General features: G+C 45.1%; 1 protein-coding gene across 11 annotated transcripts in view; it reads left to right on the plus strand.

The window, feature by feature from the left end:
- The window catches only part of DEPDC5 (DEP domain containing 5, GATOR1 subcomplex subunit), a 1,004,325-nt gene that overhangs the window by 590,757 nt on the left and 387,101 nt on the right, over window positions 1-26,467 (plus strand). Inside the window, exons 23-24 of one of the 11 annotated variants that reach the window (XR_011276224.1) lie at window positions 20,655-25,454; window positions 25,559-26,307. The exons of 8 other annotated variants lie outside the window; for them this stretch is intronic. Coding sequence is in view for 2 of the 3 variants with exons in the window: in XM_069619843.1 (XP_069475944.1) it covers window positions 20,655-20,707 (53 nt within the window). In the remaining variant the exon portion in view is untranslated. Of the gene's footprint in view, window positions 1-19,806; window positions 19,873-20,654; window positions 26,308-26,467 lie in introns of those variants that run through there. 2 more of the 11 variants (XM_069619844.1, XM_069619843.1) reach the window with 2 other exon arrangements.

Below are 26,467 nucleotides of genomic sequence, written 5' to 3' on the forward strand. Positions count from 1 at the left end.
GGTTTAAATACCTTCTCTGGGATAAACTACCGTTTCCCAGAGAATGTAAGGTTAAATTGACTTTGCTAGTCTTTTTAAATTCCTAGACCCAGCACACACTATCTTCCTATAGAGTGCTGGAGGGGCTACCTAGTATCCCCTGTGTCTAGAAACTCATGTAGCAGTCCAATGCTACCCTTTTCTATCGAAATGGCTGGTGGCAGTGGTTTTATAAAGAACTACCATGATTTTTCCCGACCACGGACACCGGTAGTTACAAATCGCGGGAGCCATGTCTTTTCAAGATGGTGCCTTAAACCCCTTTGTTTAAACAGGTCCCGTCTTCTTTTTTCACCATTTCTTTTTGGGAAGGTCCTTCTAGTGTTAGTCTCTGCGTGCCAAACCAGGTTTGGTTCCTTTGTTTCTATGCTTTTGGCGGGCTTCGAGACTGAAGACCGCCTCTGGTGTCTGAGTGACTGGGGTAGGCAGGAAGTGAGGGAGGTGCCTGAAACTCCCAGTGCTTAGTCTCCTAGGAGACCCAAATGCACTCTGGCGTGATTGGCTGGCTGACAGTCTGGCAAGGACAGCCACCCTGCTGGGAGAGTGGCAACTAGGCTGGAATGAATGGGAGAAAACTGTTTAAAAGGCGAGTCTCTTGGTGGACTGGAAAGTAGAGTCGACCACTGGAACGAAAGAACCGAAGACGAGCTGGAAGAGGACGGCTGCTGCAACTCTTGGACCGTTGGTTTGCCCGGTGAAGCCCTGCTGCAGGTCCGAATTGCCAAGTTCATCTCAACGACTTCTTCCTTTGAGTTGGTGGGACAATTCAGCTCGTAAGCCAACTGGATACCATTCTCAGAGCTGGTTAGGATTAACCAGGGAGAAGGACACCGGCTTGTGTGCTTGATGACAGCTACTCGAACCGAAGTGACTCCATTTTGTCAGCGTTTTCTGACAACCCCGTGCAGTGCGGGAGTTCCCCGACGTCCTCCGTCTTGTACCCATGACTGAGGCTCAGGAACAGTGAGATCTTCAGGAACTGCCAGGAACCAACATCTTCAGCTGCATCTTTTGCTTCATATTAAGGTACTGTGCTAAACCGGTTGAGAGCACGCCTCTCTCGCGATATAAGTTTGTGGAATTTTCCCAACTTGCAGGCCTAATCAGCTTGCGACCCATCTTATGATTCTTTTTCATACAAACGACTTCGTAGAACTTTGGCAAGTTCTGTTTACTTCAAGAGCTGCTCTTTGCTATCCAAGTCACTAGACCATTGACTTTGGCCTACGTCTATTGAACTGAATCGAGTCCTCTAGTGAACTAAAACTATTTGCACTGCCTAAGAAAGTATTTGTGATCTATTCTGCTAACTTGTGCCTTTCTACGCCCATTGAAAGTAACTGAAATGCCATTTTGCTCCTATTTCAAGGGAGCCTAATTTGTTAAGAAACTATTTGTTCAGAAACTTATTGTTTTGATATTGAAGTGTTTTTGTGCATAATATTAAGTTGCCTCCTTCTAGTGAATGTTTTCTAAATGATTGTGTAATAAATTAGTGTTTTACCAAGAAACCTTGAGGGTAAGTGTCTACTTGAACCAATGTGATTGTGAGACACAAGATGTGTACCCTCTTGTACTGCTCACATTCCCTCTTGAGATAAGCCTGGCTGCTCAGCTCACTACCAGAAAACTGTGAAGTACAGACTTATACCAAAGGTTGGTTTTGCTTAAACCTGTAGTCCTAATTGTATGTGTGGTCCCAGAGGGTACTGCATGCAATTCTGCCTAACAGTCATTATACACAGTGAGGTACGACTTATCAAGGTTAAAGATATACACTAATGTATGAAAGCGGATTACAGTATTATAATACATCACCTGGCGAATACAGGAAATCCCTTTATTCTACCACCTATGAATAAGTTAAATATCCACTTTGAAAGGCACATTCTTATTAAATCATAGGCCCATCTCATCTCGATCCAATGTATCAGAAGCAACGGTAAGCTGATTTGACCAAGCAATTTTAAGAAAACACAAAGATGGGAACCCTTTTGAGCAAGGCCACAAGGACATGTTAAGCAATTCCGTTAATTGGAAGGGAACTAATAAATCCAGTGCAACCTTACATCAAGTAGGTGAGATATCTGGTACTTACTTAGAATGTAAGCATAAAATACGTTGTTTTAAAACAAAAGCTTTATTGTAGGAGTCAGTCAGAGAACTTCACCCCCACGCAAGTTCATAAGGAGTTTGAGTTTTTTAGTGCAATTTTTGGAGTCTTCTTGTTCCATAAGAATTTGAGAAGAGTCAACTTTTTTAAAGAACGCTTTGGGGAAAGAGATGGGAATCATCGAAGTGTATAGGAGGATGGGAGTGAGCATAATTTTATCGTATCGTCTACCCCACCAAGTTAAATATAAAGGGGACCATTTAGTGACCATATTTTCAATAGTAGATACAATACAATCAGCATTCATTTTTAAAGAAAGAGTGTGAAATCATTTTCAATGGATTGCTTTTTCCTGCAGATTCCTCATCATGATAGATGTTCATCTCCAGCTTCGCTGCTCAGAAAACTTTTAGCCAGAGGGTGTAGTGAACCTCGATCCGGCCGCAGATTGTCGATCCGTCTTGCCCGACTCTCGATCATCGGCGCCGGACGTGACGTCAGGCGCCGTGTATATATACCACGTCACTACGCCCCACAAGTCAGTTTCTTTGTTCTGCGCACTTGCATGCTACATTGGGAGCACAACTTGAGTTTACTCGACGTTCTTATTGTACTTTGTACACATTTTTCCTTCAAAAACCTCGACACGATTTCGTCCCACAGGGTTTTGGGCTTCAAGCGATGCCGCGATTGCGAGGCCAAAATGTCTATGACCGACCTCCATGACGTCGGTCTATGGTGTCTGGGGGCTAGTCACGACACAGAGGCCTGCATGTCGTGTGCAAGGATGCAGCCGAAATCCCTGCGTGAGAAAGCTGGGAAACTGGCTTTGGGCTGACCTGTCGCCAAGTCCCTGGCGCGGTCGCTCGTCCGGTCCTCGGAGGCCGAGACTGAGGAGCCCATCCATGTCAATGGGAATGACTGACATCGTAAGAAGTCCAAGAAGCCGTCCCATTCCATGAGCCATTCCTTGTTGTCTTCCTCGCGGAAGAAGAAGAAAAAGAAGCAGCACCACCGCCATCAACGCAAGTCCAGCTCGTCGTCGAACGAGGTAAGCCATCGGTGGGGCCGAACATTCGGGAGGAGTGGGAGAGTTTTAAGAGCTCTATGTTGGAAATGTTTAAGATGCATGCAACTTTAGGTGCAGCTCCGGCTCCCGACCAGCAGGCTTTGTTGGCTAAAGTGGCGCTCGGTGCTCTGACCCCAAGCCAGCCACTCCATCGACATCGTCAGCTTTGAAAGCATCTTGGGTTGTTACTCCCATCAGGCATAAGTCGCTGGAAAGCCGTAGTGTCCCTCAGTGCCGAAAGAACCATCTGCATCGAAAGCATTGGCTTCGAAACCTATTCTGAAGCCCTCAGTGCCGACAGTCGGAGACATGTTCATTTGTGCTGCTGTTGAGATCATGTTTCTTCAATTCAATGCATTCCATATTTGGCGTCGATGTTCACCTCTGGTAGCATGGCCCTCAAATCCACTAACATGGCATGTGGATTTGCCAAGTACTCTTTAGGCTTATGGAAGGCTGTGGAGCATGCTGCTGAATACGTCCCTGTCTTACAATCTCTTTCAACACCCCGCCTTTTCTTATGCCAGGAATAGTACTCACGAATCTTCGGGTTTTATCAGGATGTTTGTAGAGGAGAGAGACGTCCCCCCGGGAGTCCAGAGACCGCGAGTAGTACTCTGTGCACCCAGGGGGCCACCCCCTGGGAAACCCTCGCGGGGAAGAAAACCCAGAATCAGACAGGTTCCGATTGTGAATAGTAGTCCGCAGGATTCAATGAAGAGTAGAATAGTAAGCTTGCTGTTCGATTGAAGACTGGATGCTGAGGACGAGTAATCCAAGGTAAGTTTCTGAGGAGGAACCCAACAATACCGGGAGAAGTGAACTGACACTCGAGAGACGAGACTCCAGAGGAAGAAGAGGAGAAAGAAACAAAGTGACCGTAGGAGGAGAGGAGCCGAGGGTAAAGCTGATAGCGGAAGGAGGAAAGGAGCAGAGAGAGAAATGGAAAACAGAAGCTGTGAGCACAGGAGTGGCAGAAGCCGAAGCGGAGAATAAGATGCCGAGAGGGGCTAGGAGCAGCTAACACGGCAAGCCGTGTGGATGAGAAGCAGCGAACGGCCAGAGTTTGGCAGACGCCGAGCGGAGGAAAGGTGCTTCGAGCAGCTAGAACGGCAAAAGCCAAGCTAAAGAAAGGGAAATGGATGCGAGTGAAAGGACTGCTGGAGAGTACAGAACCAAGGGTTAGGGAGCAATGCATACACGTGAAAGAGTAGCAACGCAGAGTGTGTTAGTGATTCAGTGTATAAGTAGGAGTGATCACGCGGAAAGCTGAATACGAGAACTAGACCTGCACTGTTAGGTATTGGAAATGTGATCCAACAGGCGCCATCTTGAATTCCACTGGGTGCGCCGAGGATGGTGAATCTTCCAGTGTTTCCAAAGACTTCTAGGGGTTTTCCTAACAGTATGCCCCTCCCGTGGGGTGGAAGGTCCGGGTTTCCACGGTTGAGACCTGTGGAATCGGCGCACCAGTGTAGGTGCATGAACTGCAGAAGCTGGTTCCCAAGTCCTGTCAGAAGGTCCATAACCTTTCCAATCTAGGAGATATTGAAGAACTCCCCGATGGTATCTGGAGTCCGCTATGGCTGATACTTCATATTCTTGTCCTTCAGAGGAGTCAATAGGCAATGGTTTGTTTCTATCTTGCCTTTGGAACCTGTCTGAAAGATTGGCCTTTAACTGAGAAACATGGAATACATTATGTATCCTAGACCAAGAAGGAGGTAACTGAACGCGATATGCCACCTTCCCAACTGCTCCGGAAACTGTAAATGGGCCAAAAAATTTGGGGGACAGTTTAGTAGGTACCAGTCTCTTTGGGAGGTATCGGGAGGACAACAATACCAAATCCCCTTGATGGTAAGTGGGTTCTTGGGATCTTCGCTTGTCAGCTTGTTTCTTAGTCTTTTCTTGTGTTTCCTTGAGAGCTGTACGGGCCAAGGCATGTCCAGACTGAATGTTGGCCACCAATTCTTCTACTGCAGGAGAGTTGGTAATTCTGGGAGGAGTGGTAGGGATTATTACAGGATGATATCCGTAGGTACAGTAGAAGGGAGACATCTTGGTAGCAGAGTGTTGAGAATTGTTGTATGCTATTTCCGCATAGGGAAGGAAGTCGTCCCAGTTGTCTTGGGTAGCCGAAATGAAGCATCTAAGGTATTGTTCTAAAGACTGGTTCAGCCTCTCTGTCTGACCGTTAGATTGTGGATGATATCCAGAGGTCAGATCTCTTTGTATTCCTAAGGATTGGCATAGATTCTTCCAGAATGTCGATATATATTGTGGTCCCCTATCGGAAATGATGTTTTTGGGGAGTCCATGCAATCGGAATATTGTCCGTAAGAAACAGGAGGCCATCTGAGCTGCTGTTGGGAGTTTTTTCATGGGAATAAAGTGTGCCATCTTGGTCATTGAATCCACTGTCACCATTATCGTGGTATTATTATTTGAAGGTGGTAAGTCTACAATAAAATCTGTAGCGATTTTTTCCCAAGGTTGGTCGGGTAGAGCGGGTTGGACCAGTTTTCCTACTGGGAGCCTCCTTGGTGTCTTTTCTTGCAGACAGATGACACACGAAGAAACGTAGTCTTTAACGTCTGCAGATAAGGTGGGCCACCAAAAATGACGGCTGATCAGTTCTTGAGTGTTGGCTATTCCTCTGTGACCTGCTACTCTGTGATCGTGGCACATGTGTAATACTTGCTGTCTTAGGTTTTCTGTAGGTACAAACAGATTAGTGCAAAAGTAATATAGACCATGTTCTTCCTGAAGCTGGTATTTCTGGATATCACTATCTTTTATGTTTTTCATTTGACTGCAGACATCTTGGAGAAACGAAGAGACTACAAAAACAAAGGTAGTTTGCGGAAATATCTTCTCCTTTACTGAACTGTCTTCTGTTTGTAGACTGCGAGACAAGGCATCAGCCATTTGGTTACAGGTGCCTGGAATGTGGGTGATCTTAAAATCAAAAGAAGAGAAGAAATAGGCCCATCGGGCTTGGCGGCTGTTTTGGCACTCGAAATTCTGAAGGACTTTAAGGTTCCGGTGGTCGGTTCTGATAGTTACGGGATGTCTTGCTCCTACCAGAAGATGTCTCCATTCTTGGCATGCCTTCTTAATGGCGAGCAATTCCTTTTCCAGAACCGTGTAGTTTTGTTCCGAGGAAGTCAAGGTTTTCGACATATAGGCAATGGGATGCTCTTTGCCGCTAAGAGAAGTCTGTTTCAAGACCGCTCCTATAGCTGAATGAGAAGCATCAGTCTCTAGAAGGAATGGTTTGGTTTGGTCTGGCAATCTAAGGATGGGAGCGGATGAAAAGGCAGACTTAAGTTCGTCGAAGGCTTGTTGTGTTTCTGTAGACCACACGTATTTCCTTTCTTGCTGTAGAAGTGTAGTCAATGGTTTGATGACTTTGGAGAAGTTGGGTATAAATTTCCTGTAGAAATTCGCAAAGCCAACAAACCTTTGGATTTCTTTGACTCCTTGTGGTGCCTTCCAATGCAAAATGGCTTGTACCTTGTTGGGGTCCATGGAAGCCCCTTCTTTGGAAAGAATAAAGCCCAAATAAGGAATCTTTTCTTGATGAAACGAGCATTTCTCTAATTTGGCGAAAAGGTGATTGTCTTGTAGGCGATGTAGCACCTCTGATACATGAGAAATGTGCTCCTGTAGATTGGTAGAAAAGATCAATATATCGTCAAGATATACTATCAGTGAATGAAGTAATAAATCTGAAAACAAGTGGTCAACGAATCTTTGGAAAACTGATGGAGCATTGGCCAGGCCGAAAGGCATAACGTGATATTCATAATGCCCAAAAGGGAATGCTGTCTTCCATTCGTCTCCGTTTTTGATCCGAATTAAATGATAAGCGCCTCTCAGGTCCAGTTTGGTGAAAATGGAGGCACCCCTTACCGCTTCTAAAATATCTTGAATCAAAGGCAAGGGATATCGATCCTTGTAGGTGACCCTATTTAAACCCCTATAATCGATGCACGGTCTCAGCTCCTTGCAGTCTTTTTTCGGTATAAAAAACAAGGACGCTCCAGCGGGACTTTTTGATTCCGTGATAAGTCAGTTGCGTAGATTTGTCTGAAGATAATCCTTCAGGGCTTCCTTTTCGGGATTAGAAAGGGTGTACATCCTTCCAAATGGGATCTGTGCGTCTGGCATGAGATCTATACTGCAATCTTCTCTCCAGTGCGGAGCCAGTACCTTGAATTCCTCGTTAGAGAATACTTTACAATACTTGTGGTAACATTCCGGTAACAATTTCAGATTTAGCACCACTGCATTAGAGTTCTGAGAGATTACAGGTGCATTGGAGGTGTGTATACCTGTTGCACCGTTGTGTTGACATGTGGAGATACAGTATTCTGATCCCAGAAACATGGTTCCAGCCTTCCAATTGATATAGGGATTGTGTTTAGCCAACCAAGGTATTCCCAGGATTACCGGGTAGTGAGCTGCCTTAATGAGATCAAAGATCACCTCCTCTTCATGGGAAGATATCCTCATTGTGAGGACGGAAGTATTGGCTCGTATGGGTCCAGAGGATAAGGATTCTCCATCTACTCCTTCGACTGGGACAGGTAATTCTTTAGCCATATGGGGTATCTTGTTCTTGTAAGCCCAATCGGTATCCATAAAAAGACCCGCTGCCCCGCAATCTACAAGAGCTGGAACGTTTTCGAGGGAAACGTCATTGAATCGGAGTGTTACCGGTAAAACCACCATTTGAGTTGAATTAGCCACTCCGTTGAGGGAACTCGGAGTCCCGTGCCCGTTCATGGTTCCCTTTATGAACGGGTGAAGGCGTTTCCCGAGCGGCGGGGAGGGACTAGGTTACAGTCCTTCAAAACATGCTTGTCCGAACCACAGTACATACAGAGACCCAGAGAGCGTCTTCTGTTTCTCTCTTCTGAGGTAAGAGGACCTCTGGTGATTCCTATTTGCATAGGTTCTTCCTCATGGGTTCGTGAGTTCTTGGCAAATTCGCTTCTTACAGTTGGAGGAGGTCCTTTGGCTTTTCCCTTCTTCCTTTCTAAATTCCTTTCTTGGATTCGGTAATCCATCTGTAGAACGAGTGTAATCATCTCTGTGAGGTTATGCGGGCGAGGTACCCGAGACAGTTCGTCCTTCAAGTCTTCGTTTACGTTTCTCCTAAAAATAGTAATGAGGGCGTCATCTGCCCAGGCCGTTTCATGTGCCAGTTGCTTGAACTGTGTGATGTACGCCAGAATTTCCATTGTTCCTTGTTTCAGGTCTAAGAGGTTTTCTTGTGCAGAGACCACTAATTCTCTGCGTCCAAACATGGCCTGTAGGCTATGGGAGAACCCGGCTAAAGAGTCTAAGTGTTGATTATTAGTGATCACCAGGGGTGTGGCCCAAGCCAGATCACTCCCAGAAAGGTTGGATATCATGAAGCTGACCTTGGATCGGTCGTTAGGAAAAAAGGCCGGTTTCAATGTAAATTGTACCGTACAAGAGTCGATAAATTCTTTTAGCTTCTTTGGATTGCCGTCATATTTCCCCATAGGGAGGGGTCCTGGAGGCAGTTCAATTCTTGAGTGTACTACTTGGCGAAGCATGGTGTTTTCATTGCGCAGGGTTTGCATTTCGGTATTGAGATTATGTACAGCTGCTACGAGTTGCTGTATCTGTTGCTCCATGATTTCTATTTTAAGGCGTTGCTATCTCTTACAATCTCTTTCAACACCCCGCCTTTTCTTATGCCAGGAATAGTACTCACGAATCTTCGGGTTTTATCAGGATGTTTGTAGAGGAGAGAGACGTCCCCCCGGGAGTCCAGAGACCGCGAGTAGTACTCTGTGCACCCAGGGGGCCACCCCCTGGGAAACCCTCGCGGGGAAGAAAACCCAGAATCAGACAGGTTCCGATTGTGAATAGTAGTCCGCAGGATTCAATGAAGAGTAGAATAGTAAGCTTGCTGTTCGATTGATGACTGGATGCTGAGGACGAGTAATCCAAGGTAAGTTTCTGAGGAGGAACCCAACAATACCGGGAGAAGTGAACTGACACTCGAGAGACGAGACTCCAGAAGAAGAAGAGGAGAAACAAAGTGACCGCAGGAGGAGAGGAGCCGAGGGTAAAGCTGATAGCGGAAGGAGGAAAGGAGCAGAGAGAGAAATGGAAAACAGAAGCTGTGAGCACAGGAGTGGCAGAAGCCGAAGCGGAGTATAAGATGCCGAGAGGGGCTAGGAGCAGCTAACACGGCAAGCCATGTGGATGAGAAGCAGCGAACGGCCAGAGTTTGGCAGACGCCGAGCGGAGGAAAGGTGCTGCGAGCAGCTAGGACGGCAAAAGCCAAGCTAAAGAAAGGGAAATGGATGCGAGTGAAAGGACTGCTGGAGAGTACAGAACCAAGGGTTAGGGAGCAATGCATACACGTGAAAGAGTAGCAACGCAGAGTGTGTTAGTGATTCAGTGTATAAGTAGGAGTGATCACGCGGAAAGCTGAATACGAGAACTAGACCTGCACTGTTAGGTATTGGAAATGTGATCCAACAGGCGCCATCTTGAATTCCACTGGGTGCGCCGAGGATGGTGAATCTTCCAGTGTTTCCAAAGACTTCTAGGGGTTTTCCTAACACCCTGAGGGTGCCATGCGGGATGGATTTTTACAGCTGGTGGAGAATGGGAAGGAGATAGCCAAGGAATCATTACAAACTAGCCTGGATTTAGCAGACTGCATTGGCAGAGCAATGGGTTCAGCAGTTGTAATGGAACGCCAAGCCTATCTAAAACTTCTGGCTTCTCTCCAAATATTCAAAACACGTTGCTGGACATGCCCTTTGAAGGTGACATGCATTTCAGGCATAATGCAGACGATCCTTCGAGAAATTCATGGAATCAAAGTTGGCTACTAAATCATTGGGCCTAGTGGCGCAGCCGGCCCAACCTGCCTTTAGCTTTGCCTTTAGGGGCAGAGGCTATACACATTATGTGCCCTATGACAGGAAGGCACAGCTCCTGCAAGCCAGGGAAGGGCAGAGGTGTTTCTTGCATCCCAGAAAGGGCAGAGGGGCCTCTTGAGGTCAACACGCAGCGGCTGGGTCACCCCCGCCCTCTAAACTGCTTTGATTTCTCTTACCACGATGTACCGGATGGTGGACGGTTGACAGGGAATTGGTCCCAGTGGCAGGAAATAGCTTCCTATGCCTGGGCCCTGCAGTTGATTCAGTGGGGTTATTGTCTGCCTTCTCTGGAGAACCCTCCAGACATACCTCCATCGTCCCAATCCAACCAGGACAGGAGCTCCAGGAAGAACTGAAAGCCCTTTTGTCGTAGGGTGCTGTGGAAGAGGTACCTCCCGATCAGAGAGCGTCGGGTTGGTATTCACTGTATTTCCTGGTGCCCAAGAATGGAGGAGGCCTCCTTCCGATCCTGGACCTCATGGCCTAGAACAAGTTCCTGAGGAAGGACAAATTCAGGATGGTGACGTTAAGAGAGATTCTCCACGCTCTCGAACTACAGGACTGGCTGGTGTCAATAGACCTACAGGATGCTTAAGGTTCCTAATAGGCGACAAGCACTATCAGTTCAAAGTGCTTCCCTTTGGGTTGACCTCCGCGCCAAGGGTCTTTACCAAGCTCATGGCGGTAGTTGCGGCTCACCTCAGGAGATGCAGAGTCCATGTATTTCTGTAACTGGATGACTGGCTGACCTGAGGGAAGTCAGCGGAGCAGGTCTTGTCTCATCTGGAGGACACCTGCCTACTACTATACAGGGTGGGCTTCTCCCGCAACTTGAAGAAGTCCCATTTAACACCAGTTCAGTGGCTCCAGTTCATCAGAGCAGTTCTAGACACCCTGGTAGGGAAGGCTTTTCCTCCCGAGGAGCGAGTCAGCAACAGTAACCTGCGCCGCCTGGTGCTCTCCTTGGCTCTCAGCCGTTCCTGCGCTGTCCGGCACCCTTGATTTCCGTGTCCTGCCAGCTGTCTACTGGTGTGTTGGTGCTTGCCCTGCCCAGCCTCCGAGCCCCCAGGGACCACCACATGCTGCCCGGCCTGGTCCCTGCCTTCTGCTGGCACCCTTCGTGTGGATGAAGACCTCTGGAGGGCAGTGACTGTCCCCTTGCTGCTCCCTTCAGCTCAATTTTAAGACCAGCTTGTTGTTGGGTTCCTCAGCCAAGAAGACACTGTGGCCGAGGCTTCTTAAGATAAGTTTATTGATCCACAGGTACACATCAGGTAAGTAACATAAGTAGGTTCCTGGACAGGAAAAAAAACTGGCACATCCACACCTTCCAGCTCCTATATGTAACTGCCACATTTAGAATCCCCAGCAGTCATACACATACCACATTCTACAATGATCTCACCATCGCAAGACTTATCCTTGGCCTCAATCCCAGGGACTGCATCTCTTCAGCCCTGAAATCTCTGCACTGGCTAATTATGGCTGCAAGGATCAAGTTCAAGACCCTTTGCATTGTTCACAAGGCTTTCTGGGGCTGGGGTCCACACTATATCCCACTCTCTGCATACATACCTTCCTTCTAGATCCCCCTGCTCATCTACCTCGAACTCTCTGAGGGTCAGACGCTTCTCGAAGCAGAGAGTGGGGGGGGGGTAGCTCTCCTCTGCAGGTGCCTCCCTCTGGAATGGCCTACCTGACCCTCTCAAACTTGAGCTGGACGACCTGAAGTTCCAGAAGCGGCTCAAGACCTTCCTTTTCTCCTTTTCCTTCTCTCCCTCTGCCTTGCTAACCTTCCTGTCTGCCTGCCCTGACTGGCTGCCGGGTACCCTTAGAGTCTCACTGGGGTCCAGGCCCCTCCATGAGCAGTTTCCTGCACTGCCTTCAGGCCTACTGTGCACTTTGGGCGGTAACTGTAACTTCTACTGCCCCCTGCCTTCCATGCACTTTCCCAGTAGGATCGTTTGTCCTGTCTTCCCATTGTCTCCCCTTTTGTCTTGTGGTGCCTAGAAACACTTGTGTACAGGCGCATTTTAAATACCAAATCATATCACATTCCAGTGTGCCTCACTACATTCCACAAACATAGTACTTGCACTACCAGAGCAATGCTACTACATCGAGCCCTCCATGCCAGGGCCCTTTCTGGGCAGTTTTACCGCCACCATCTACCACCACAGTCTTCCGATTGGCTATGGATTGCTGCACAAGTCCAGAAAGTGGTTGAATCCTCCATTAGCCACTGATCTTCAGTTTGGGGCATATGAGGGTGCCACAAGCTTTTTTCTACTTCCTGGGACTGTTTGCTGCCGTGCTGTTACCCTTTTTGTTCACCCTGCGGGTGGGAACTATTTCTCTGGTTCCTTTTGTTCCCTGAAGTCTCCATCAACTGACTTTTCACTCCTGGCTTTAAGGCTGAGATCCTGGGATGGGCGTTTGTTACCTTCCAGGTTTGCTGGGGCCTTAGGTGGCCCAAGGTTCAAGTACTAGAGAACTGAATCCTGCAAACAGCACCTGTGGGAAAGAGCAGATTACTCACTGCTGGAAGCGTTTTCGACGAAACTGAGTATCTACCTTGGGTTCATCAGTGGGCAATTGTTTGAGATAGTCACCTGTAGGTGTCGCTCTAGTCTGGGGTTGAGATTCCTGGGAGCTGAGCCTCTGCTACGATTCTCATAGTTTTCTATTGGGGGCTCCTCCTGTTCTGCTGCTTCTTCCACTGGGGCCTGGTTCCATCTTCCGACCGCTGGGAGACTTTTCGGGGCTCTTCTTTGGTCTTCCCCGTGGTTGCCCTTTGCAGAATCCCCACCTGTGGTGTCACAGAGACATCGCGCCACTAAAATGGATGGCCCTTTTAACTTTCTCCCATTTGTTCCATTGGAACTATGAACTTACCTGGAACTCTCCTAAAATGGACTCTGGGGTACTTGCATGCCCCTGGACATTTTTCGCTGGATCCCCTAGGGGTTAAGTGAGCTCTAGACCAATGTTGGTATTTGTGGCACTTGTGATTTTTTATTGATTTTTACATATTTTCTCCTGTTGGTACAATTGTTTCCCTTCTTTTCCCCTACCTATGTATGTTAGGTGCTGACCACAAGGTCTAGGGCCTTCTACATATACCAAGGGTAGGACGTGTCTGTAGGACACTGTACTGTATGGTGCAGGCTCATAGTGTGATGTACTTGCTTCCTAGGTTATATGGTTCCCTGGTTCTCCCAAGCACTACGTTATTTTATGTTGGTTATTTTCCAAAAGTATAAGAGCACTCCTTCTCTTTATGTTAACTCTTTTTGAACTAAGAAAGATAGGTAAGGGAGTGCAAGGGAAATAAACCAACCCTGACACTAGGTGGTGACCAAAATGAAAAAACAGCAGATGTCCACACACTTGTGGAGCTCTCCCGCCCCTCACACACCCAATGTGTGTTGCAAAACAACCAACGGTTTATTGTTTACTATATTGTTTTGTGACAATGTCACTGCGAACATATTTCATAATAAAAGTAATTTTACTGTTTCTGTGTATAGGTTCTCATATGAACAATATTTCACCATATTTTACAGACAGAATTCCATTTGTTTCCATAAAGCAAATTCAATACAAAATTCAATTACAAAAGAAAGAAAAGTAAGTTTGATAAATATACAGTTATTTCCATTATTTTATCTCCAGAATGTAAACCACAGTTATTAGTCCAGTTGTTCCCAACCAAATTCTATGTAATTTTACACATTGATGGATTTGTGGTAACTGTATTGTCCTAATTCCTTGGATATCTGCTCTAGGCGTTTCCGGAAATCATTCCCTTTGTCAGGAGATCTTAATTCAATGTGATACTATTTCTTTTCTTATCTAGAATTAATGATATTTAATAATCACATATTAGATTTCAACTTATTTTGTTATCTTCCATAGTTTTCTCTGTCATGTGTCCTGTTAATAATCATCTGGATGATACCTTGTTTACAAGAACATTTTCAAATTTCATGTACTCCTTATCTCAGGATTTCTTTAAGAGAACCTGGTTCCTCCTGTGAATAGGAGAGGTGTAATTACCTATATGAAAAGGCTGTGTCTTGCCGAATTCAAATCTTAGTGTTAAAAAAGACATTGTTCTGATATTAAGTTACATTCCATCAATTAACTAAAACTGGATTAATATCTGATCTGGTTAAGTATACTTGTGTGTGATGGTAGAGAGTACACCACTCTAGGTTGGCAAAAAAATCCAATATGGCGGTCCGATAGCACAGCGAGTAGAGCGCTTGCTTTGACATCTGTGCAGAGCCTGCTGACGCAGGTTTGAATCCCGGCAGGGCCAAAGTCAGCCTTTCAACCTTCCGAGGTCAATAAATGAGCACCACACATCGTGGGTAATAATAAGCAGCGCTCAGATGCCTGAGGGTTCATAGAGCTATATAAATGCTAAATTATTATTATTATTATTATTATTATTATTATTATTATTATTATTATTATTATTATTATTATTATTATTAATAAAATGCTTGGATCCTTCAATTTCAACACCCCTTAAGCATATGTTCAGTCTTCTCCTGTCAATCAGGTAAGAAAACTGTGTCATTTGTGTTATCCTTCTCTCAGTCATGCAATTCCTGATTGTCCAAATTTCAATGGCCAGTAATATATATTTTTAGGCTCTTACCAATTAGGAGATAGGAGTGTGATCGCCAAAGTACTTTATATGCCTATTCTGTTTTCAAAGTTGGTAGCAAGATCTGTGGCCTGTCGAAACAGATGGAGAGTGGCACGTTAGGGCACTGCGTAAAGCCCTTATCAGTTATAGATTATATCTCCAGATAGCTTAACTCCAATATTATTAGCCTGCCCTTACCCCAAACTTCCTGCGTGTGGATTCAGCGATTTCAGGGGCAACCGCGAAGAGTGCGCTTTCACAAAATGGCCACTTTTTGTTGACGTACATCATAACGCCGTAACGTGATGAAATCACATGTTTATTTTCCTTTATATCGGTCGGCGATTTTGTTAGTTAATGAAAGTATCTAGGTTTTAAATTGGACACAATGTCTAAATCTACCAGCATTGTTCCAAGATCCCTTCAGATTCATTAATGTGTGCCCAATATTTAATGGTTCCTTGTAATCGGCAAAAAGTTAAAGAAAATATAGTGACTCTACAAAAGTCTGTGTAATCCTCTGAGGATTTAAGTTAATCACTGTTGGTTATTGTAGTGTCAATATTTTCATTCTGTTGTGCATCTCATCTTCCGGGTCCCAATCTATTCTTAGGTTAGGCCTCTATGTATGACCTTGTCTGATCCCTTCAGTTCCGCTTATCAAGGTGGAGGTTATCAAAGATTCCTCGGTTTCCTGCTGATATATTTGGCATGGAAGGGTTTGGAAGTTAGTGTTCTACCTGGTCTCCCATGAGATCATAATGCATAAGAGAAAAGTAGGACTCTGATTTGTAATGATATTCAGCAGTTGTAGTGAACAGGAGAGAAATGTTTTATAGCACTTGTTGTTTAAATTGTCACAACAGATTCATTTTGCAGGATATGTGGCCTAAGCCCCAAGTGGGGTTATATGTTGGAAAATATATCATCCATGTGCTCATTTTGAGCAGCATGCTCACAATCTTCGGTATTCCTATTGGGTTTGATACTTCAATTTTTCATATATACCAATTGTACATTGTGGAGTTTGTAGTGTCACAAAACATGAATAAAGAAAAACAAATTGTGCTCCTCGCTCATTCCTCCAGCGGAACTTTGAGGAACTGGTTCACAATTATGTATGATCGTGGTGAACTTGATTTGGTTCACAGGTTTTTACATATGTATCAGTTGTGCACTATGGAAGTTACATTATGGAAGTTACAGTTTCACAAAAAGGAGCTCATATAAACTCCTCATTCATCCTATCGGGGGTTAGGCTGTCTAAAGTTTCAATCCAATGGATTTCTCTTTGGTCCATGCGCTTCGCATGGTTCCCCCTTTTGTATGCTTTCTTAACTATCTCTAAGATAATCACTTTCAGTTGTGCAGTAGTATGTCTGTTTTCATTGAAGTGTCGAGCTACTGGTGATCAGGTGTTATTAGTTTTTATATTACTTTTATGCTCGTTCCACCTCCCCTTTGCTTTTCTTGTGGTTTGGCCCACATAAAAGATTCCACACGGGCAACTTAGAACATATATGATGGATTTGGTATCGCAGGTTGCAAAATATTTCAATTTAATTCTGTTGCCTTTCTTAGGGTGTCTGACGTAAATGCCCCTCATGATATTATTGCAGTTATTGCAATTCAAACAGTGGTATATCCCTGTTTTCTTCGTACTCCGACTTTGTTGTTTATCCCGCGGTGTTCTCTCAGCTTTTACCAACTGGTCTCTCAAGTTTCGTCCCCTTTTATATGAAATGATGGGTGGTTTTGGGAGCAGTTGGTGGAGTTGTGGATCCAATTCTATGAGTCGCCAGTTTTTTTTAATCAGTCTCGATACATGATGACTTTGTCCCGAATATCTTAGTGCATATAGAAATGGAATGTCTTTAGATTTAGTTTTTGCGACTAAAAGGTCCTAATTTGACCATATAATATTATATGTGATAATTAAATAAAGTATATTTATTCAGTATATCTGTTTAGTGGAATTTCTATAATTATGTGTGTGGACTAAGTCTACCTCTTTGTCAACCTTCTACCCCTACCCTACCTGAGAGTTAAGCCATGTTGATTTGAACCTGTTACTTACCTTAAGAGAGTTTTTACTTCCCTTTCTTGTCAGGTGTGTTAGCCTTCCCCTTAGGGTTAGTGGTTGCAGCACCCTCAAAAGAGATCAAGGGCCCAAAAAAATACTGTTTGAAAAAGCAAAGCGTAGAGGGCCCCAAAACGTGGCCATAAAATCCCCAAAATTGGATTTCTGGCTTAACGGCAAGACTTGAACTTTTGCATTGAAAAGAAATCACACCCAGTCCCAAATGACCCAATGGGATGCTGTGGTCTTAACAATAAAGGAAGTGCATTTTTGGAACACATGTTCACGAAAATGCAATCTGTTAATATAGACAAAAAATGTAATTATATGCAATGTGGCTGCAGGAAAAGGAATAGGACATTTTTGGAAATGGGAGTGGTGTCGAGACAGAATTTCTATTTTTGGGGTCTCTCGTGCTGCTTTTTTCCTTTTTTTCCCTTCATATCAATGACCTATGTTTGCTGACCAGAGAGACTTTTCTGAAGTCCCCCTGCCATTGCAACCCTTTTTACCTTACAGTATATGGTATTGGGTCGTTCCTAAGGCACCCAGTCCCATGAGTGCCTCTCAGGCACTCAGTTATTACCCTAGGATGATGTTATCACCCTGCACTGATTTTAGGTTGTTGGGTGGTGGCGGATGTGCGTTAGATTTGGCTTCACCTGTGTTGCAAGCCATTTCATAGCATTGGTAGCCAGATGTACCTTTTTTCTAGCCATTGGGATAGCAATGCATTTTTTTTAAATCTGCACTTGGCTATTTTGAGATTTAGGGCTCCCTTTATTCAGGGAGACCACAAAGTAACCTTAAAATGTCGATTTAATCACGAGGGCTCTTTGTGAGCCCTTGTGGCATCCTCCATATTAGTGTGAACTGGTTCAGGCCAGTGTAGGTCCCTGGGGTCTCCCTCTCTCTTCCTGTGTGTGGTCTAGGCTGAGTGGCAGTCCTACTGACCAACCTGTGTAGTAGGTCATCTGATCCTTTGCCCTCAGCCCCTATGACCTCAGCCCTATCAAACTATCGTCCAGTCGCAGGTCTTCCTTGGACTGGAGAAATCTTGGAGATAGTGGTCACAATGCAGTTTCAGGAATATCGAAAGAGAAGGCCTACTGGACCCTTTACAATCAGGGTTCCATCTAAAATTTGGAACTGAAACTGCATTTGTCGCGGTTTGGGATGAACTGTTGCGAGTGGAATACCAAGGAGAACTGTCCCTTCTTGTAATGTTAGACCTATCTGCTGCCTTTAACACAGTGGACCACACCATTCTCATTGAGCGACTGAGGACTATAGGGAATACTTCAGCAAGCACCCTTAAATGGTTTGCCTCTTTCTTTTCTGGACGACAACGACGAGTTGGGGGGGGCTTTCTTTCAGATACTCGCCCGCAGTGTTGTTGAGTCACTCATGGGTCCTCCCTATCATCATTGTTGTTTAATCTCTACCTACGCCGCCTCATGGACATCCTGAGAAGATATAAGGTCAGTTTTCAGTCATATGCAGATGACACTCAGGTGTTCCCTAGGTTAAATGACGTAGAGGAATCCTTTATACGGTTTAGCAGCTGTCTGAAAGGAGTAGGGGGTTGGATGTCCACTAATTGGCTCCAACCTAACCCAAACAAGATTGAGGTGATTTTGTTCGGTCCAATGCATCTGATTGGTGAGAACAGGTGTCCTCTATTTTTTTCTGGGATCAGAATTGAAGTATGCCTGCAGGGTTACGAACCCAGGGTGCATATGGCAGAGTAATCTGGGTTGTGAAGCCCAGGTCGCAGCCAAAGTTCAGGACATTTTCTACAACTTGCGGCTGCGTCGGCAGGCACTTCCTTATGTTCCCCAAAAAGATCATGCTACAGTGGTATAAGCCCTATTAAATTCCAAATTGATTACTGCAATAGCTTACTGATGGGGGCTCCTGCGAAACAAATATAGACTTCATAAAGCAGCAAACGCTGCGGTTAGATTAGTGTTTGGGGTAAAGGAGTCTACACATATATCAGGCCTTCGCCGATGAATCCATTGGTTGGCGGTGGAGGATCAGATTAAGTTTAAATCGGATGCATAATTTTTAAATGTCTGAATAACTTAGCTCTTATTTATCTGGAAGAAAAGCTAAATTACTATTGACCAACATGGGTTAAGGATAAGTATCTGCTGATTATCCCACCAACACGTTGCGTGTTCAAAGGAGATTATAGATTTTCAGTATTCGGAACAACATTTTGGAATAGCCTTCTGCTGGAGTTAGGAAAAGTGGAATCTTTGCCATTATTTCGAAAACAATTTAAAAAAACCTATTTGTTTAAAGAAGCTCGAGCTACAGCATTAAGGGGGGTAGAGCAATTTTCAATTATTTGATGATGCTAAACAGAGCTATTGTTGCTATATTAACAACCGTGCCTTCATACGATTTGGTTCGTCCTGCTACGCTATACAAATATCTCAATCAATCAAGCCTCCTCTAGTGATTGGTGGGCTGGACTTTGGCCTCCCCACATCTGCTGAGTCGAGTCATCCACATAGATGACTAAACCATTTTCTGAGCACTTTGCCACAGCATTCTGTTGCTTACTGCCAGAATCTTCCGCTTGGCTGTGGGTCACTTCCATCGCCTAGAAGGTGTTCCGGACACCAACACACTAGCTGATATGCTGTGCTTGAATGTCCGAGGCTGCCTCCAGCCATTATCCATGTCCATAGATAGTATTTTGGAGAGCTGCTTGTCTTCTTTGTTTCCAGACCATCTTCACAGGTTGCCCTGCCTTTCTGGGCCATTCCTCTGTTTGTTCTTTGCTTTATGCTTGAAATTCGATGTCATTGAAATAACCTTTGTTTCTTTCCTTGGACATCGCTGGTTCCGGGTGAAACTCCATGGGCACTGGATCCTGTAAACCACACCTAGGAAAAGAAGTCTTACGTTTTCGGGTTGTTTTGCCATGATGGTGCCATTTTGGCTGAAACTACTGATGTGAGTACTTATCTCTGGGTGCTGGGTTGGGATATTATTAAGGTACTCAACCTCAGGGGTTTCTCTGGTCTGGAATCGAGAGTCTTTGGAGGCGAGTCGCCAATGCATTTCCCATAGACTTACTTTGGAGGTCCTTCTGCTCAGCTTCATCTTCCTCTTAGGCTTCCGTTTCTGCTTCCACGCCTGGGTCTCTTCATTGGGGTCTCCTCTAGACATCTCTGGGGTTGTTTGCTAAGAAGAAATCCACGCCTGTGGGGTAGAACATATACCTATCTCCATTGAAGTGGCTGGCCCATTGTCTTTACTCTCATTGATTCTTATGGAACTTTCTACCTGTACTGGAACTCTCCTTTGGTGACTCTGGGGGTACTAATCTGCCCCGGGACATTATTTCTATGCTTATAAGGGGTCCAGTGAATTCTGGGCCAATAACAAGAATTTTAGAACGAACTTCAGGTTTTTAATGCATTTATTTTTTAATGTTTTGCTCTGCATTTATTTCATGTTGGCTGTGTAGACTGTAGCTAATCTTGGTGACGGTGTAAACATGTTTCCTTGAAATGTATTGGATAGGTAGCTGTGTCTATGGCTATTGTTTTCCAATGTTTCCTACTCTAGCACCATGTTTAATTACTATGTGTACAGTTGGATTATTTTTGATACTATGTGCTAAATGATCAAAATTGATGTGGTGTGTCAATATTTGGGCTTTTTAGGTTTTTATCCTTCTGGTTAAAATGTCTCATTCCTTTTTCTCCTATCCCTTTCTTATGTGTGTTAAGTGCTGCCCAACAGGTCTAGGACCCACCAGAGCTCACCGCACCAACATGATTGATGTCCCCACGTTTCAAAGATCCAGGGCGGGAGGAACCAGCTTCCAACACCTCGCACCAAAAAACTGGAACTCCCTACCTACCTCACTAAGGAACGAAAAATCATACCATACCTTCCGTAAAAACCTCAAAACCCTCCTATTCCGCTAAAGTCTGCCACATTCACTCTCATGCTTGCATTGTATCCACAGCATAGCATAACCTTTAAGCTCAATGTTTATTACCAATGTGAAATGTACTATGTAACTCGGTTACATCTGTAAACACATTCCTATGCTTGTGTTCATGACTAAGTCTGCTGTAACAGCGCCACGATGCCCCAGGGCAGTTCTGTGCGCTTTATAAATGCAAATAAATAAATAAATAGGACTGCCTTCATATAACAGGGGTGGGTTATGTCTCTAGGATACTGTATTTGCATGTTCAGGCCCATAGGGGATTTTACATGGTTTCCTAGGCTGTGTGATTCTCTTGTCACCTCCCCGCCTGTTAATTTATATTGGGTGTCTACCTGAGGCAGTAGCGCAACTGCCATTGGGGAGGTTGGGCTTTAGCCCCCCCGCCTCCTTGAAATGTTGGGTTGTGTTGTATGCAGACGATGTTGCAGTCATCTCCCAGTCATTCAGCGAAAAGGAATTGGCGAAGAACCTGCAAGCTTCATTGGATACCATTGCGACGTGGTACAGCGACTGGCGGATAGAACACAACACCAACAAGACAACTGCAACGCTGTTCACCAGAAACAAGATCAAGGAGCAACCACACATCAGCCTCAACGGGGAGACCATCAAATGCGAGAGCAGCAGCCGCTTCCTCAGTGTGACCCTGGACAGCAAACTCAACTGGGAAAGCGACATCCAGAATACTCAGCAGAAGGCAACAGGAAAGATGGCAGCGCTGCACCCACCCCTGAAGACCAAGTCCATGCCCCTCCGGACAAAGATCAACGTCTATAGGGCGATCATCAAACCAACCCTGACGTATGCCTCCCCCAGCATGTATGACCTGGCATGAGCGACACCGGAAGAGTCTTCAGATAGTTCAGAACAAGGCCCGGTGGATATCGTCTGGAGCTCCAATCTTCACAAGGATAGCAGACCTTCACAGAGACCTGGACATCGAGATGTTGGACGAACATCTAGCGAAGCCGAGTAAGAACTTCTGCCAAGGACTGGATCAGAACCCGAACCCTCTGATCAGAAGACTCACTGCCACCACTTCAAACCCCTTTGACCGCTACCCGCGGCCCATCACTGTGAAGACCCTGGGAAACCCGCACTACTGTGACAAGACCACACAGACCAAGAAGAATACAAACCCAAGACTACATACTCAACCCGAGAAGATGGAGTAATGCGGCTCAAGAATCGGTATCCAAAAATCACCGCTGATTGATAAAAATCTATTAGTAAGAAGAAGAAGCGCACTTGACCTGGCTGACCTACAGAGCCGTAGCCGGCCATCACAGGACACAGACAATAAACCTTGCCCACTGCTGCACAGTAAATAAAGGCCGGGCAATTGCTAATGTTGGCACCTGCATTCGTATGCATACTTTCTTATGCATTTGAAATCGTGATGGTGTGTTAGTACTTGAATGTCAGGGCAGTTATTGCAACGGTATGGCGGGGACACTGGACAGCTCGTTCTCACGGCAGTTAAACCGTACGTTTGTGGTTTCAAACGGGATGGAGAGAGTTAAACTGCTTGTAACATTGAAGCTGTACAAGAAAAGTCTCAGAATATGTAAATAAAATAAGGTGAATTACCCCCCCCCCCGTAAGTTTGCCCCCTCTCGCAGTCACCGAAGTTATCTCCTCTCCCAACATTTTAAGTTAGCCCCCAATCCCCCCGCCCCCCCGACCCACTTTTTAACATAGATGCACAGCACTCCTGGTCGGAGGTATTGGACCCGCATGTAGGAAAATAGGGTAAGGGGAGTCCTGTTTAGACATGTAGTGTTTTTATAGTATACTATGTGTTTTTAATATGTGTGAAGTACTTATTTGAACCGGTAGCGTTCTATAGGTATAACGTAATCAGTCCTCGCAAAATTCCCTAGGCGGGTACTTTTTTTTGAATGGTCGTGTGAGAGTTATATTGGGCGGCGAGAGTCTTGAGAAGATCTTTTCTCGTCAGTAAATGTATTGCATTGTCCATGGGAGCCTCTAGGTGGCAACAGTGCATTGCACACCGCATTTTATTGGGATAGGACTTTTGGGAATCGTTTCTGGAGCTGCTTCACGTCAACGATTAACTCTTCTTTACTGCAACCGTGACAGAGATCATTTGTTGTATATTGACACTGAGTCCCAAACTAAGCGACATATATGTTTGCATATTCCAACATATAATAACAGTATTTTCGGCTGAAATGCACACACGCTTTATTTACCCTTCTGACAATGTTCCCATAACCTTGGGCTTCGGTCCACCGAGGGTGTTCCCCCCACAAACGCATTGAGACCATACTAATGGGGATAAAGGCGCTTTATAAATAACAAACTACTACTACTAATCGCATAGTATCTTTACATTGTATAAACAACATCATTACATTTGTATTTTTGTGTCTTTTGGCACAGCATTTTCTGTGCTTGATACTTGCACCCACATGTGCTGAAATCTGAAACGGACTTCATGCAGTCAACATTGAGCGCTTTGTTCTTCATTTATAGTTATGTTGTGGTCGCTCCCCAAGTTGTGTTAAGTTGCAGATAGTGCATGGTGCTAATGCGCAACATAGCTGTACTCTTCACATCACTAGAGCTGAAGAAGAGGGTCCCCACATAACATCAGAGACCCAGTTATTGCAGCCCCAGCGGGAAGGATCCCGGTGGCGTATATGTCATTTGCACCGCCACCCTTCCATGACTACCCACATCTACCAACGACATAAGGAAAGAACATCTTGCACCCTTATAGAGGATCGTCAGTGTGCTGCAGTCTGACATCCGTGTTATTGGAGTAATGGTGCATATTTGCTGAATACCAGCAAAGGGTTAAGCTTTGGTTCAACCTTACCCCAAGAAGCACAAGATAGAGAGCGACCCCAACAGTCTTAGACCTAGGCGGTTTCTTGAAAGGAGGGACGGAAAGTAATGAGAACTGTAGGAAACTGGCCTGAAAGGTCAGAATCCGAGTGCAGGGCCAGAATAGGTCACAGTTCACACCAAAAACAAAACCGGTACCATGTAACTAACTACAAATGGTCATTCTAATACCATTATTTCCTATAGGAAAGCGTAAACTGCAGGATTGTGGAATGCATGCAAAACACTGGCACTATCTAAAATGATGCTTTCTGTTCTGGAAGCTCAGGAAAGTTCGAAAAGTTCTCCTGTGGGGATCAATGGCACTAATCAAATAGGCCTGCTTTGGCTATGGTGAAATGTTAGGTGTGTTCCTGTTCACCCCATAGGTGCAGTACAAGGGTAACCATCCTGGTGGGGAGCCTTAGAATCCCCCCCACCCCCTGAGAAGAGTTCTAGCCAAAAATTCGAGAACCAGCAGGACAGGAATAGCTGGTTTCAGGGGGTGCCCAGGACCACTCTTTACAATGGCAACCGGTCAAAGGGTAGACTGCAAAAGCCCACTGCTCCCAATCCCTCGGGACCATGGAGAACCAAACCAACTGCGGGATCAGGGTCTCAGCACCTGGGGGACAGATACTCAGTGTTGTCAGTTGCAAAACAGACTAGGATTGTCGGGTGCATAGATAAGTTCTCTCTGACTAGCTGCGGTTGGGCTCTGCTCATGGAGTGATTCAAACCCATGAAGCCAGCCTGGACCAGGAGGAAGCATCAACGAAGAAGCATGTGCCAGGACAGATGAGCCCCGAGGCTCAGAACACGGCAGCAGCGCAAGGAGCACTCTGCCGGACCCTGCAAGGCTCACAGGTCAGTCCAGGGGAGCAGGAGGGCACAGCAAGCCAGCTATAAAGAGAGTCCCAGGAAGGCTGCTAGCGACCCAGGACGCCCCATAGTGAAGTTATGGTGGAGCAGCTAGCAGCCGCTTAATTCCCAAGCCAGAATGGCAGGCAGAGACCAACAACCTTTAGGCACTTGTACCAGAATAATGTACTCGGGGTATAGCAACTGCAGGCAAGGAAGAGCGCAGGAAGGACAGCCTGTCAAACCAACAAGCAGCACTCCAAGAAGTTGAGGAAGACTCCAGCAAGGGATCCCACCAGCAGCGAGAGAAACAGGATATAAAGGACCCCGGATCCTCCTCTGCAACCAATCTCAGTAACAATCTTTAGGTGTGTTCAGGAATGAATCTGGTGAATGCACAGGTTCTCATTAGGATAAACACATATGTTGAGGGGCTGACCTAAACTGGATCGCCAATCGCACTATAGGCGGCACACTAAGGTTTAGAGACGCGGCACTTCAGATTGGTCGGTAGGCTGCGGCGCTGTGAATTGCAACAGAGTCAGTTTGGGATGCATGGTGCGTGATGGCTCCGGTTTCTGGAGAAAATCGAGTAAACATTATGTTTAAGGCCACGTGCTGCCTGCAGCATTTATGGAGTTGAAAATAATGAATAACTGAACCTCATGAATTAAATATTGAGGTTGTACAGCAGGTATAACCCGTTGGGGGGTTGTCTAGGGACAGAATTTATTTAGATACATATGTTTTCACAGAAACCGAATCGAGGGAAATCGAAACGATATGAGCCAGCAATTCACCTTGAACGCGTAATCCCGCAACAACACAGATTGGGCTTGCCAATGCAGCGAAGAAGGTTGGTTAGATATGCCAAATTCAGAAATGCATAACTGATGCAATATATTCCATCTAGGTATATGAATCCATAGATTGACACTAGACCCTTGTAATCATTTACAGCAGCGATCACGAGTACTGAAGGAAAGAACTGCAGGAAGCCATTATCCAGCACGTGCATGGATACAACAGAAACCAGGTGAGTGTAGTGAACTGAATACATATATACAGGTTTATCTGATTGTGGCCCACAAAGCGACTGGTCCCACTGGGAGCCACAGTAGATCAGATGCAAGTAGAGCAAGTTACATCAGCAGCCCGTATTGATCCTAAAACGAGTGCCCTTTCGTTACAGAACGGACACATGAATTCATATATTAACATGGCGCAGAAAGCATGAGATTACATCTATTATTACCAAAACTGGGGCCTCCAAGAAAGGCACAGCGCTGTTTTACAGACTTACAGGTTAGTGAAAGAGTGTGCAGTGATTAATGACATATTAAGGGAACTTTATAGATGAAACAATATTGTCAATTGGACACTAAATTAGTTCCATGTATCATTTATTTTTAGAAATAATTGATTAAAGTCCAGATATCCTCACCTGAAGAAGGGCTCATCGAAGCCCGAAACGCATAGTGAAATTTAGGATGTGTCCTCACAAGATTATTCAACTGGATCAGAGCACCCAGATAAGAACCAATTCAGATATCTGAACGGAGATAGCACTAGAATCATTATCAGTGTGTAATATTATGTTTACTACCGATGTATCATTGAATTGAATGTTGATGTCAAAAACTTGTAATGAAGTTGAATTACAATGTTATTCGCCATTACTGTTTTGAAAAATTATTGATTGAACCATTGATGACTAAAGTAAGAAAAATGAATTCGTTTTTTTTACATATATATATATATATATATATATATATATATATATATACATCTTTTGAAGTACTGAAATTTGATAGTTTGAATATTTACTCATTTTTTGAGTTGAAGTGTGCCCTTGTTTGCCTCCCGTTA

This window comes from Ambystoma mexicanum, chromosome 10 (genome assembly GCF_040938575.1).
Source record: "Ambystoma mexicanum isolate Mex_15411 chromosome 10, UKY_AmexF1_1, whole genome shotgun sequence".
In the NCBI taxonomy this organism is placed as follows: Eukaryota; Metazoa; Chordata; class Amphibia; order Caudata; family Ambystomatidae; genus Ambystoma; species Ambystoma mexicanum.